We start from the raw sequence: 14,246 nt of genomic DNA on the forward strand, positions 1-14,246 counted from the left end.
ATGTGTATTCCTGAATAATCTCATTTTTCAATTATTCAACCATTTACCAAATTCAATGTTAGTCAGATTAGTCAATATAAACTAAATCTCGCTCTCTCCAATATTCTCGCTTTGAATCTCGTTCAACATCTCTCTCTTACTATCTCGCTTTGAATCTCGCTCTCTCCTTAATCTGCTTCAGCCCACTTATCTCCTTAATCGCTTTGAATTTTTGACATGTGTGTAACCTTCGATAACCTAATATACAAAATTTTATTCGTAGACAAAGCTAATTCGGAATTGTCTTTCATTCCAAGGCATAACTTGTATCCATGCGCTTCATATTCGCCTGGAGTTTGCTCCCAGAAATATAGTCATCCCCATCCCCTCACGTCAATCCCACAAGCCTCCGTCTAATTTGAAATGATAATAAAATGCATAAGTTGTTAGAAGCAGCTCGAGTACACAGATACATATAATATACCATCTCATTACTTTATTTCCTCTACGAGGGAAAAAGAAAAGTAATAAACTTGTAATCTCAAGGGTGGATGTGTGTCGAAACTTCAACCTTCGACAACCTAAGCAAGATTCGCGAGATTTTCCTTGTCGAGGGTTGAAGTTTGGGCCTATGTATTGTTTCCAAGTTTTTCTTTGTTCATCGAGTTCTCAACGTTCGACCTCCATATTAGTCGAGTTCTCAACGTTCGACCTCTAGTCTCGAACTCCCAAAACAACAATATTTCTCTAATAAGTTTCAAAACAACAATATTTCTCTAATAAGTTTTGAAAACGACAATATTAATATTAAACGTCCGTGCGAATGCAAATCGAGAATTATTGTTATCCCTTGCGGCTGTGACCGTTGTCTCACGCAAGAAGAGTGGATTAGAGGAAGGACCGCCCAATCAGAAAGCAGGATGAGATTTTCGATTTGGCCGTGACCATTCAAAGGCCACAGCCATGTGACTTTCGAGTTTCGACGCCAAACCAATCTCCTCCTTTCCCCAATTTCCCCAATGACCAATTACTCTCTCCCTCACATCTGCCAGTGCCTCACCCGCATAGCCACCGCTCGTCGAGCTTCCCCGCTCACCGTCGCCGGCAACAGGCGCCAGACCGGCCAGCAATTCGTCGACAGTGTTTTCGCTCTCGCCCGAGGCCTGCTTGATCTCGGCCTCCTTCCGGGACATGTTGTTGTCATCTCTGCTTTCAACAGGTTTTCTATTCCTTCCTACTTTTCCATTTTCAATTCGTAATGCTTTTACCAAGGTGATTTTTTGGATTCTAGACGTCGGAATTATAACTTTGAGTTTACTAGCTGGCAGTGATTGGTACTTGGAGTGGTTGCTTGCGGTTACATTTGTTGGCGGTATTGCTGCTCCTCTGAATTACAGATGGGTATGTTATGTTAAATTTTCCTTGTGTTGAATTCAATTAAGAATGGTTTTGTGGAACTACATGCGTAAATGCATATAACATTAATGATGCCTCTCAGTGCGTATTCCTGCTTTTGTATTTGAGTCATTTTGGTATCTCCGCTTGCATGCATGCATGTCTGTATTTAGAAGAACTGTGTGTTATACATCTATTGGTACTCGGTTTTGAAGGGGATCTCTAAGTTGACGAGTTGTTGTTTTTTATGGCGGTGATTGATGAACGTGCTAGATGTGTATAATTGTGTTGACGTCTTCTAGAGTTAGTATTTTTTTTTTTTTTTTTTTGTCTTCCAGTGAGGACAGATTGCAAACGGGAAGCTTTGGTAATTCTTAGGAATGATATCTGTTATTGAGATTTATGAATTTAATGGGTTGTGTGGCACGCACAAAATAGAATGAGCAATAGCCTACTTGAGTCCGAACCTGAAAATTCAATATCACCAGTCATGTAAATTGTTGCTTCGGTTTAGTAGTTCTTGCTGTAAACTGGCATGCGTGAAACATATTTTTTTCAATGTGTAGAGCTTCGAAGAGGCAATATCTGCAATAGTATCCGTGCAGCCAGTGATGTTGGTCACTGATGAGAGCTGCTGTCAATGGTATTCAAAGCTTCAAAACGATCACATACCTTCCTTGAGATGGCATGTCTTAATTGGTTCTCATCTACCGGGTTATGAAAAAACTAGGGGAGGTGTGTAGTTTATTTGGTTTTTTACCATACAAAAAAAGGTAGAAGGAGCGTTTGTCTTATTTGAATCTCGTGTTTCTTTCTGTTATGATTTTATCAACTTTTCTAATGCAAGCGACTGCAACTTGCCAGCACTGTCCTCTGAAGAATTGAAGAAGCATTATGTGATAAACATACCTCCAAATTTCCTCCATGCAGCTGAAGGTGTAGCTCTAATATGCTTTACTTCAGGTATGTGTTTTGCTCTAGGTCAACTTCACTTTCTTTTTATGCACCCAAAATATCCATGTTTGGGGTATAATGTCAGGGAATTATGAGATTCTGGTTGAAGTGACATTCGGCACCAAAGTTGTCAACAGAATACAAGTTTTGTAGCGAGAACTGACTTTTTTTTTTTAGTAGCTTGGTTCATATCAAGCATTCTAAAGCAGCCGCTGACTTCTCTTGTAGTCTGAAAGATTAACTTCACTCTGGTGTTATCTGAAGCTCAGAGTTCACCCCCCTGTGTTTGGAACTCACTGATTTGTTTTGATCCTCATATTTATTGTAGGAACAACGGGAAGGCCAAAGGGAGTTGCTATTACACATTCGGCTCTGATTATGCAGGCCCTTGCAAAAGTTGCTATTGTTGGTTATAGTGAGGACGATGTATGCTTTTCTGTAATATATGAAGGCTCTATCCATTAGATTTAGAGCATACAAAGTCTTAGTATATTCCTTGAAGGGCATTCAGTGGATCAATTCTAGAGCTCAAGTAGTTCAAGCAGAAATGACTCCTGATGGTTTTAAGTGTCACGTTTTCAGGTTTATTTACATACTGCTCCCTTGTGTCACATTGGTGGTTTGTCATCAGCCATTGCCATGCTAATGCTTGGAGCTCGCCATATATTAATTCCTAAGTTTGAGGTTAAGTCTGCTGTTGAAGCAATAGATCTATATGGTGTGACTTCTTTAATCACTGTCCCAGCGATGATGGCTGATTTAGTTTCTTTAATCAGGTGTCTTTATTTATTCTTTGTTGGACTTGTCGTACTTCTCTTAAAGATTTTCTCTCGTTGATGAAGTTTGTTTCCTTTAAAAGAATTCTTCTCTTACGAAAAAGAAAAAGTGACCATTCTTGTAAGATGTATTCATGGCCATTCTCTTGAAAGACATTTGTAATGTGTGTATTGTTTAATCAAAACTAAGGAAAGTTTAGGGATCAGAGGGATTTTTTGTTGAGAAAAAAAATCGTGAAAATTTTAGGGTTTTTTGTTTGGGAACAGTTGTCAAAACACTTCTCTATTTTTGTTGTAGAACAAAAATTTAATGAAACATGTTTAGATAATTGTTTTTAGGAGCTATATAAAATATTTGTTGTTTTCTTTAGAATGCTCATGATGAGATCATTTTTAAAACAAATGAAGTTGTTCTTGCCTCCATATCACAAAATTTTGACTTATGATTTCAATTTGCATGATGCGACTTACTTTCATATTATATCACAACTCTTAAAAGCAGAAGTAAAAAACTGTTAACCGTTACGAAACCGGTTTCCCAAACAGCCTGTTATTCATTTATGAGTATTTTTTAACCATTAAAGATCATTATTCACTTATATATGAATGGTTATCTATGGATTATATATTTTTTTAATTCTTTATTTATTTATTTTTTTTAGTTTTTCAATATTTGGAACTTGTTACATTTCTGGTCCCTAGTCTCATAAATTCTGTGCTATATTATAGTATAAGATAAATATTCCTATTTAATTACTTCTCATTGTGTTGTTTTCTGGAAAAGAAAATGAATTCTAACTGTCTTAAAATTTGCTTTGTACAAATCTACCACATTGCAAAATCCAAGGCGATGTTTCTTTTAGTTCGACTGTCTGCTCTTTATCTCAAATGACTACTCTGAAGCTTGGTTTTCTTGGCCATTTGAAACTGGCATGGGTGTGCTTGTGGTTGTCGAGGTGTCAAGTGTCTCACTTAGCTCTTTGAAAGATTTTTCAGGGAAAGAGATAGTGGCAAAACAAGAGAAAGTGTGAAGAAGATACTAAATGGAGGTGGGGGGCTACCATTAGAGCTAATCAAAGACGCCGTGAAAATTTTTCCCCGAGCTAAGCTTGTGTCAGCTTATGGTCAGCTTCATGCACCCTCATCTTTTCCTCTTGCAAGCTATTAATATTGTTGGTGATTATATCAAATTTCATATCGTTGATTTGTTAGAACAACTCTAAAACAATGTGTTTGCTTAAGTAGGAAAGGACTTTATGTGTATAAATCTTGGACCCTTGGAAATATCACTTTACCTTTTTGCAATATTTTACTGACTGTTGTTTTAACTGTTTTTCGTTCTTCGCGTAGATCTTCTGCTTTGTTTGTTGAAGGGTTTGTCATTTTATTTTCATATATTTTTATGCCCGGTTTAAGATCAAGGTGGCTGGTCTCAAATTCAATGGCAATAATCTTCCTCCAAAGAGCGGAGTGATATTTCACAATTCACATTCTTGGATATTTCTTTTTGGTTGTATGTAGTGAAAAATAAAGTGTTGAATCTGTCGATCTGGATTTCATTATATTCTTATTTTACCTTTTCTAAAGGTGTTTTTCATTCCTATGTTTTTCTTATGTCTTATATTTCAGCTTTCTTTTATTTTTACCTGTCAGGGATGACTGAGACATGCTCGTCATTGACCTTCCTGATGCTTAGCGATCCAATGGGAGAAACTTCTATTCCACATTTCCAGAGCTATGAGCATTCAAAATGTCATTCAGTATATCAACCAGAGGGTGTTTGTGTTGGCAAACCTGCCCCTCACATAGAAATAAAGATTTGTTTGGATGGTTCTTCTCATGTTGGGAGGATTTTAACCAGAGGACCACATTTAATGCTTAGGTACTATGATAAAATTTCTGCAAGGCCATCAAATGATGTCAACGAAGTTTGGTTTGACACAGGTGATATTGGTTCAATAGATGATAGTGGTAATCTGTGGCTTGTTGGACGATCAAATGGCAGAATAAAAAGTGGTGGAGAGAACATTTACCCCGAGGAGGTATCATTATTTTTCTTAGCTTGATTGCATCATTAGAGCTTCTAGACGTCTCTTAGTATCCATTTGAATTATGTGCTACATATTACCTATGTTGATTTAATCTCTTTCCCATTTGTCTTCACCTAACAATTTTCTTTTGTAGCATTATGCTTGTCATTGGACAAGCAAACACTCGTGTAAGAAACCAGAACCAAATAAATAGTTTCATTCAAATTTTGGTGAACTAGGAAGTCATTTCTTTGTTTCTTTTTTCCTCTCTTTTTAGTTTTTAAGGTCTGTACCATTGCTTTGCCTAAACGCGGACTAATGCTTAACTTTGTAAATTTAATATGCTTGAAAACTTCGCGAGAAAATATTAACAACATCCTGTATGATTTGAATCTTGATCTCTAACAAAGAATCGTATTACTTCAACCTTTGTGCAAATTGTTCTCACTGATGGAAGCAATTTCATTGCATTGATGGCAGCGCATATATGCAATCTTGATCATTGTATTAATCTAGTTATCATATAGGACATTTTTTTGCAGGCTGGATCCTTGGCTTCTTGTTGGTTTATTTGGTTTGACAGAAACCTGAGGGATTTTGAAGGTTTAAAGAGGTCATGGGAGGTTATTTGGAATTAATACATTCGAATGCCTCTCATGAAAATGTGAAGTTGGGTTACATACGAGGTCAAACCTTTATTTACAGGCTTTGATCTAGTTACAAACCGAAAGACAATTAACATAGCAGAAACACACCACCTACGGTGCTTAAAACAACTAACTAGGGGCTAACTTCTAACCTCTACAATGGTTAAACAAAAATGTCAACAGTGAAAAGGACAAAAACAAAACAGCAAACATTGAAGATGGCTGGGAGAGAAATAGAAACACGGGCCTACACAAACCTACATCAATTACTATAAACTTTACATGATTTCCCTTTGCTTTGATTGTAAGCAGTTAGAACTCCTTGTAATTTACCTTTTTGGAGGCTCCATTTAGTTTCAGCCTCTGTTTTTGTATGTCCTTTCTCTGCTTTCTTTCATCTGAATGAAAGCAGTTCACTTTGCCCCACCCCCTCCCACCCCCACATTCCCAAAAATAAAAAGAAAAATAATTACCATTCTAGCAGTTGAGAAGTGCATAATACTATTAGATGGCTTTATATGTTTACTGAAGTATATACATTTATGAATTTATCTTGTTGAAAAATTGCTTAGATTAATATTTACCATATGTATAGGTGTGGGTTGGACAAAGCCATTGAAATTTGGTTAATAAATGGATTTAAACCATATTTAACTATTGCAGGGGCATTCTTCTACTAGTTACACTAATATTGATTCATCTTGTGAAGTAGATTACACAAATGAGTTTACCACAAATGAGGTAAGTTAAAGTGACATTCAGATTCATTGAACTGTGATGCAAATGATTTATGCTGATTGTAAATGATTTTCATCATAATTTCATTGTTCCACAGATATTCAAAAGCCGAGAAGCTTTAATTAATTGGACACGAGAGGTTGGAAAGAGAAAGGGATTGGTTATAGTCATAAAAACATCTGATGCAGGCGTGAATGGTAGGAGGCCTAGAATTTCTTTTGGGTGTGAGAGAAGTGGGAGTTATAGAAGGATATCAAAATTGGAAGTTTTAGGAGAAAAAAGAGCACGCAAGCTTACTGGAACCAAAAAATGTGGATGCCCCTTTTTATTGAAAGGACAAAAATTGACCACTGATGATGATTGGATGGTAAAAGTAGTATGTGGGATACACAATCACCTTGCAAATAAAAATATGGAAGGACATACATTTGCAGGGAGGTTATCGCAAGAAGAGAATGAGATTTTGATGAACTTGTCTAACTCATCAGTTCGTCCTAAAGATATATTGAGCACATTGAAGAGCCGAGATGCTCGCAATGCTAGCACAATGAAGACTATATATAATGCTCGACATCGACAAAAGAGAGTTGAGAAGAAACGAAAACCAGATATGCAACAACTTTTTGGTGAGTTAGCTACATAACACTAAATTGAGCTCCAGAATTTTATGAATTGTTGTGAGAGTGCTAGACAAGCTGTGTCTATGAAATGAGGGCCTCCCTTAAATCTCAAGTTGATTGAGGCTCACAAGCGCTGGAAAAATTTGTAGGTATGGTTTAGTTGATTAAACAATAGTGGAACTATAGCATTTTATTTATGCTATCTTGTTATTTGAAATATTGGATATATGTATTAACAAGAATAAGTTCTTCAGGCTTCTGGCTATATAGTAGGCTTCGTACAACCTAAGAAGATGGACCCTCTTTTACTATCTTAGATTTGAGTAGGCACTCTTTTGGGGTTTTCCATGCTTTTATTGAATAGGAAATAAAATATCTCATTGATTCACTCAGTTTCAAAGGGTATGAAAACCTCTAACCCATCCCATGCTTCCGTGCTCTATTGAAAATTGGAACAGGGGACTGCAAGATAAATGGGAGTTATATTTTAAATCCGCCTTCTGGTGGCAGTGTAGGTCTTTTCTGGTCAATGTGGTCATGCTGGGTTTTTATTTATTGAGATTTGGTCAGAGAAGCCAGAGGATCTCTCGTATACGTGATAACCAAGGTTTCTACTTCCCCCCACCACCCAACCTTTTTCCTCCTTGCTATTTCCATGAAGAGTTTGTTAGGTTCCCTCTCTCTCAAAAGCCCCTCTAAACACAAGGAAATGGACAAGCTGGGTGGAAACTTTTTCTGGGATGATGGAGACTATAAACAGTGTACGCATTTGGTTAAGTGGAATTGGGCAACACTTATTCATTGTGGGGGCCTGTGCATCAACTCTTCAGAAATAGAACCTTTGCTCTATTATTATCATTATTAGTGGTAACCATACTTTCATTGAGAAAAAGAAAAAGGAATATATGGGCAGACAAAAAAATGAAAGCCCACAAAAAAGAGGAGGCTCCTAAAAGAAAGGCCTCCAATCAAGCACAATATAGCTAATAATTATTTTAAAAAAAAGAAAAAAAAAAGCACTTTGTGGTTGAACCCCACAAAGAAATATGGAATCTAGCAAGGGACCAAATATCAAAAGGATTAAACTCGTTCCCTCGAAAGATTCTATTGTTCCTCTCACTCCCCACAAAATAGCACACATCCCTGCTCGCTACAAAAACTTTCCTTTAGCACACATCCCTGCTTGCTACAAAAACTTTCCTTTCTCCCTTGGAGAAAGAACTCCTTGATCATATCTCTCCAACCGCAATGTCTAAGCCAACACAGCACCGAACTCATCAAAGAAGCAAATCCTCATAGTCAAAGTCACAACTCCAAAGAATATAATCTAGGTCTTCTGGTGCCCTTCTACAAAGAATGTGCCCTGACACGACTTTTAAAATGCATGTTGGGTTAAGCTGCTACAATTACTTCAGCAGGAGCTCTTGTTGGTATTAGAAATGTGTTCAGTTCTTTGAGAGGAGGGCTCATGTCTTATTAGCTAGTCGGTCAAGAAAGGTAGCTACATGAGAGCGCTAGGACCTTTTTTTTGGGGGGGGGGGGGGTTGAAGAATTTGTCCAAACCACCCTCGGCTGTCTTTACATTATGAAATACCATGAATTGGGAATTAGTTATCTATGAAAGTTGGAGTTTTAGCTATAACAGCAACAAAAATAAATGCATTACGACCCCATCAAATTAGGCATCTTCCTGGCCACCCTGTCCAAGGTGTTCGCCCTACCATGGAGAGAAACTTTGCTCAATTTATGAAATGGGTTTAGAGGTTCTCTCAAGAAAATAACTTCTTTTGGAAGAAGGTGATCACTAGTATTTATGGGGCTATTAAAGTGGTTAGAAGGCCTTGGTTAGATATAGCTAAGATTAGAATGTTGCCTAGTTCTTAAAAGTTGCTAGATTCAAGGCTAACAACGGGGCTCGTATAAGATTTTGGAAGGATCGTTGTGTAGACCATAATACCTTAGAACATGACTTCCCAGATCTCTTCACTATTTCTATGAAAAAAGATGCTACGGTTGCTGCTTGTTGTAATGAAAATGAAAGAGTATGAAACTTGGATTGGAGAAGAGTACTCTTGTTTGAGAATTACAAAGTTGGATTGGGCTGGTGAATCAGATAAACTAGGGTTGAAGAGGACAAGTTGTTGTGGTCCTTAGAGCCCTCAGACTTTCCTCAAATTCCTCTTCTTCTTCTTCTTCTTCAGCTTCAGCTTCGGCCCAAAGCTGTGGTTTTCCCAATCAAATCTACACTGGCTTCGGTCCAAAGATATGGTTTTCCCAATCAAATCTACACGACACACTAGCTAAGGGAAATCATAAGCTTAGGTGATCTCTTTAGGATTTGATCAAGTATTCAACTTAATATGGTTAATATGGTTTGGAATGAGAGATCTCATCGTCAACTCACCGGTGCTATTCAATCTTCGCTCCATGCTGTCTTAACTGTTATTGGGCCGATGTGGGTTAATTAATTCTTGCCAACTAATTCATAATCTCAGATTCCACGCGATGTGCCCTAAGAAGCAAGTCCCTTGAGTGGGACTCTGAAGCTTGCTGCACAGTAATCCCCTTGGAATTAATGTCAATAAACCCATGGAAAATCAAACTTTAGAGGCCAATTTCCAGTCCAATCATCATCCTAGAAGGGTATATTCTAACCATTCCCCATTTCACTGTCTATAGCTAATACCATCTCTCAATTACGGTACAACATTTGGCAGTAGAAACCGAAGGGCCTTTCTTTATTCTGAATTGGAGCCTTGCATCAGAATCCGAAGGTCATTCCTATGAGCATATTTGCTAGCAATCACTTTCCCCTAAATGGAATTATGCTCGTTCACTTATCTCCAACCCTAGACAATCCGCTCTTTGGCCAAGCGATCTGGCATTTCTGGCTATTAAATTTCCACTTCCAGGTTGCCTTCCGAGTAAGGCAAGGAGGTAAACCTCCCTATGATTTATCCATGTCTTTCCACAAGAAGTCATGCATGAATTTCTCTAATCTATTAGCTGTTAATTTAGGGCATTTGAAGACTGAGAAGTAGTAAAGAGGAAGATGAACTCGTAAACCATTTTGGTAGCCATATCCTGATTTTTATATCTTTATTCAATGGTAAATTTATTCGATTTTCTGTTTGTAATACTTGAGGAGTATCACTTGAGATTTTAAGAACTCAAATTGTATGTGTCTGTCTGCTGAGGTAAGGAAGAATAGGTTTGTGAAAGCTGATTAGATCTTGACACACAGATGGAATGATTGTTGATGCGTGATCACAAATACATTGAAATTAATTGAAGTTTAGCTCATTTTTAGACTGTTTTAGACTATAGATAGATGTCTTGGTGCTGTAGGTGGAGAGAATTCTATTGCAACATCCAGGAGTTAAAGGTTGTGTTGTGGTGGGCATTCCCGATTCGCGTTTGACAGAGAAGGCTGTGGCTTGTGTTCAATTAGAAGAGGATTGGCAGTGGTATGAAACCAATCATGAACTTTTTCATGTAAAGATTAAGCAGCATCTATCCAGTGAAATTCTTCATAAACATTGCAAGGAGTGTAAATTAACTGGGTAATTACTCTCCCCACTTCTCGTTTTGATATGTTATTGACTTGAGAATGGCATTTCCCTTTCATTTTGCTGTAAGCCCAATGTAGAGCTTACTTTATCATAATCTTCTTTTATCCTTTGAAGGTTCAAAGTACCAAAGGAGTTCATCAAGTGGGGAAAGCCATTTCCAGTCACTACAATGGGAAAATTGAAAAGAGACGCAGTTCGAAATGAGGTAATATCTCAGTTTCGATTACTGCGTAGCACCCTTTGACATGAAACAGATGAATCTGCAAAAGCTAAGTCGAGGAAGAACGCCTTCTGATTATAGTTTTGTTTGTTTGTTTTTACTGTTAAAATCATGTTGTTGACATTTGGTTAATGTGATCATTTTTAAATTATTCCCGAAGGGAGTTTCCAATAGAAAAGTTGAAATACTGTCTTTATTGATCTAATAAAGCATTTTTTTTTCTATGCTGCCATTTTCAATATTTTCACCATTGCAACTTAACATAAATTTTATATGGCATATTTGAATTGTTGTTTTGTAATATACGTAATATAACTTCTGGATGTAGATGATGAGGAGAGGACACTTCTGTATTTTAAATTAGATAAAACTGCAAGTTTTGTTTTGGAAGTTTTAAGGTGAAGTTTAGATCATTAAGGTCCCGCTTGGTAACCATGTTTTTTGTTTTTGTTTTTTAAAATTAAGTCAATAGACACTAGTCGGAAAATTGTAAAAAATAATACCTTCAACTTTCCATCTTTCAAAACTAGCATGTTTTTTTAAAAGTCGTTAAACTAGTTTTTCTCGGTGGATCTCAGGCGAGGTCAACTATCGAGATTTAGTTAAAAAAATTACTTTTTCTAACTTATAAATTGTTTGGCCCTTTTGGGCCTTTCTCGGTACATTTCAAAGAGATTAAACAACGAGATTTTAGTAATTTTTCCAAATATTAGATAATCAATTTAAATCTTATACCAAATCTTATATATTTTCAACTTCTCTCCAAATTCGGTTATCTTTACCAAATATTATATTAAATTCTTATGTAATTCTAGACCACTTTCTATTTCCATGATTTTAGGTTAATTATTGTTTCCATGATTATATGAATTTTAAATTTCCGAATAAATTTACCAATTAGATTTCTTCGGATGGATGATTGCATTTTGATTTTTAAATTTTGAGAAAGACTAAATTTTGCCTAAAAAAAAAAAGGTAAGATGTGGAAAATATATAAAATTTTGATATTAATTTATCCAAGAATTCATCGATATGAGATTCATATCAAGATTTTATATATTTTCCATATTTTACCTTTTTTTTTTTAAAAAAAAAAAATATATTTCTAAAAATTTAAAAAGCAAAATCAATTACCTAAGATCAAATTAAAAAAAATTCATTTGGATAATAGGTAAATTGATTTTGGAAATTAGAAATTTAGCTAAAGATTTAAAAAATTACAAAAGATTTTGATATAATATTTGGTAAAGATAATCGAATTTGGAGAAAAATTGAAAATATATAAGATTTGGTATAAGATTTAGAAATATCACATAATATTTTTGGAAAAACTATTAGAATCTCGGTGTAATCCCTCCGAGATGTACCGAGAAAGACCCAAAAGGGCCAAAACAATCGATAAGTTAGAAAAGACTAATTTTTTTTAACTAAATCTTGGTGGTCGATCTTGCCTGAATGGATCGAGAAAAGCTATTTGGACGAGTTTTCAAAAATGGTGCTAATTTTGTAAGGGAAAAATTTTAAGGTGTTATTTATGACCATTTCTCACACTACTTCAACCTCCCAATTTGTTCCTTTATTATCTACTTTCACTAATGGTTTTAAAAAACCAAGCCAACATTTGAGAATTAAAAAAAAAAAAAAGTAGCTTTTAAAAAATTGTTTTTGTTTTTGAAATTTGGCTAAGAATTCAAACTTAAAATATACAAATTATTGTAAGAAATGTGAATGAAACAGACTTAATTTTCAAAAAGAAAACAAAAATAGAAAAAATCAAATAGTTACCAAAGGGACTTAAATTTTTAGGTTTGTATCAAATGAGTTATTGAATTTTAAAAGTATTTAATTGGTTCTAATTTTTAGTTTTGTGTCCGGTGAACTTTTGAAAGTCTTTAATTCTATCAACTTATTAGACCCATAACTGAAAGTTGCATGTCCTATTAGATACTGTTCACACAAGATTTTAAGAGAAATTTATTTTTTGGAACTTGATATTTGTATTTGTATTAATTTTGTGGAAAGTGAGTACAATATCATACATAATATTTTGATGCTTTCAAAATAAACTGATTATAAGGTGGTTGATCTTCTTGAATGATTAGTCTTTGGACTATTTGATCTTCTTAAATGATCGGTCTTTGGGTTTATTGATCTTCTTGGATGATCGGTCTTTGGGCTTGTTGATCTTCTTGGATGATCGGCCTTTGGGCTTGATGATCTTCTTGGACGATCGTTCTTTGGGCTTGATGATCTTCTTGGACGATCGTTCTTTGGGCTTGATGATCTTCTTGGACGATCGTCCTTTGGGCTTGATGATCTTTTTGGACGATCGTCCTTTGGGTTTGATGATCTTCTTGGACGATCAACTTTTGGGCTTATTGATTTTCTTGGATGATTGGTCTTTGGCTTGATGATCTTCTTGGACGATTGGTCTTTGGGCTTGTTGATCTTCTTGGATGATTAATGCTCGCACGAGGCTTTTGGAGAAACTTGTTTCGTGGAGTTGAACTTGAGTTGGTGTTGATGTTGATGTTGATTTAATGTGATATGGTTTGATCTCTAGTACTTGATCCTCTGAATCTCTCTCGGTTGAATGTGTATGCTTGATGTATAGAAGCAGGACGTGTGGATGTTCTTGAGCTTCGAGTCTTTGAAAAACGTTTGTATCTTCAAAGGACTTCAGTCTTCAAGCATGGTCAGAATGCTTGTATCTTCAAAGGACTTCAATTTCAGAATGCTTATATTTTCAAAGCACTTCAGTCTTCAAGCGTGGTCAAAATGCTTGTATATTTAAAGGACTTCATTCTTCAAAATGTTTGCATCTTCAAAGGACTTCAATCTTCAGAATTCCCTCTAATTGGATTTGAGCCTTCAAGAGTGGTCAGCTTCAAGAGTCAATGAGTCTTCTTATTGTAGAGAATTCCCTCTAAGCTCTCTGGAGCGTAGAATTGCTGACCCCTACAAATGAGAAAAGTTTATAGAGTTCTCAGGTGGGCTTCATGGACTTAGGCTTGGCTGGTCTATAGATTTGGCCCATGGGCTCAACTAATTGGATTTGAATCTTATTTGACATTTGGGTCAAATTAAGCCTATTTTTGAGCTCAAGTGAACTTTTAACCCGAATAATAATCTCAAATTTGGTCAAATTAATCTTATCTGATTCAATGTTCATGATAAAACCATGTGGCGTCATTGAACTTTGTCTTCAACTTCCATTTGAGACACATGTCCACTCCTAATTGGTCTCAAATTTGATGATTTGGAATTTAGTCATTAATTTAGTAAATGACGTGACAACTTATGATTAGTCCGAAA

At 35.9% G+C, this 14,246-nt stretch overlaps 1 protein-coding gene across 7 annotated transcripts; it reads left to right on the forward strand.

Annotated features, from left to right (window-relative positions):
* The first annotated feature begins 928 nt into the window (after positions 1–928).
* On the forward strand, positions 929–11,172 carry LOC120073382 (2-succinylbenzoate--CoA ligase, chloroplastic/peroxisomal). 7 transcript variants are annotated; one of them, XR_005480750.1, is made up of 11 exons: positions 929–1,198; positions 1,308–1,380; positions 1,941–2,109; positions 2,239–2,337; positions 2,657–2,754; positions 2,911–3,104; positions 4,092–4,228; positions 4,758–5,146; positions 6,445–6,522; positions 6,617–7,288; positions 10,488–10,621. XR_005480750.1 is itself a non-coding variant. In XM_039026209.1 (11 exons), the coding sequence occupies exons 1-11, from the start codon at positions 999–1,001 to the stop codon at positions 10,520–10,522; spliced, it is 2,001 nt and encodes a 666-aa protein (XP_038882137.1). In that variant the 5' UTR covers positions 929–998; the 3' UTR covers positions 10,523–10,663. The 7 variants fall into 7 exon arrangements, 6 of the variants coding, with proteins under 6 accessions (XP_038882137.1, XP_038882138.1, XP_038882140.1 ...); XM_039026209.1 differs by having other exon boundaries at positions 6,617–7,145; positions 10,488–10,663; XM_039026210.1 differs by having other exon boundaries at positions 930–1,198; positions 4,101–4,228; positions 6,617–7,145; positions 10,488–10,663.
* Positions 11,173–14,246: the final 3,074 nt, after the last annotated feature.

This window comes from Benincasa hispida, chromosome 3, assembly GCF_009727055.1.
Source record: "Benincasa hispida cultivar B227 chromosome 3, ASM972705v1, whole genome shotgun sequence".
Lineage (NCBI taxonomy): Eukaryota > Viridiplantae > Streptophyta > Magnoliopsida > Cucurbitales > Cucurbitaceae > Benincasa > Benincasa hispida.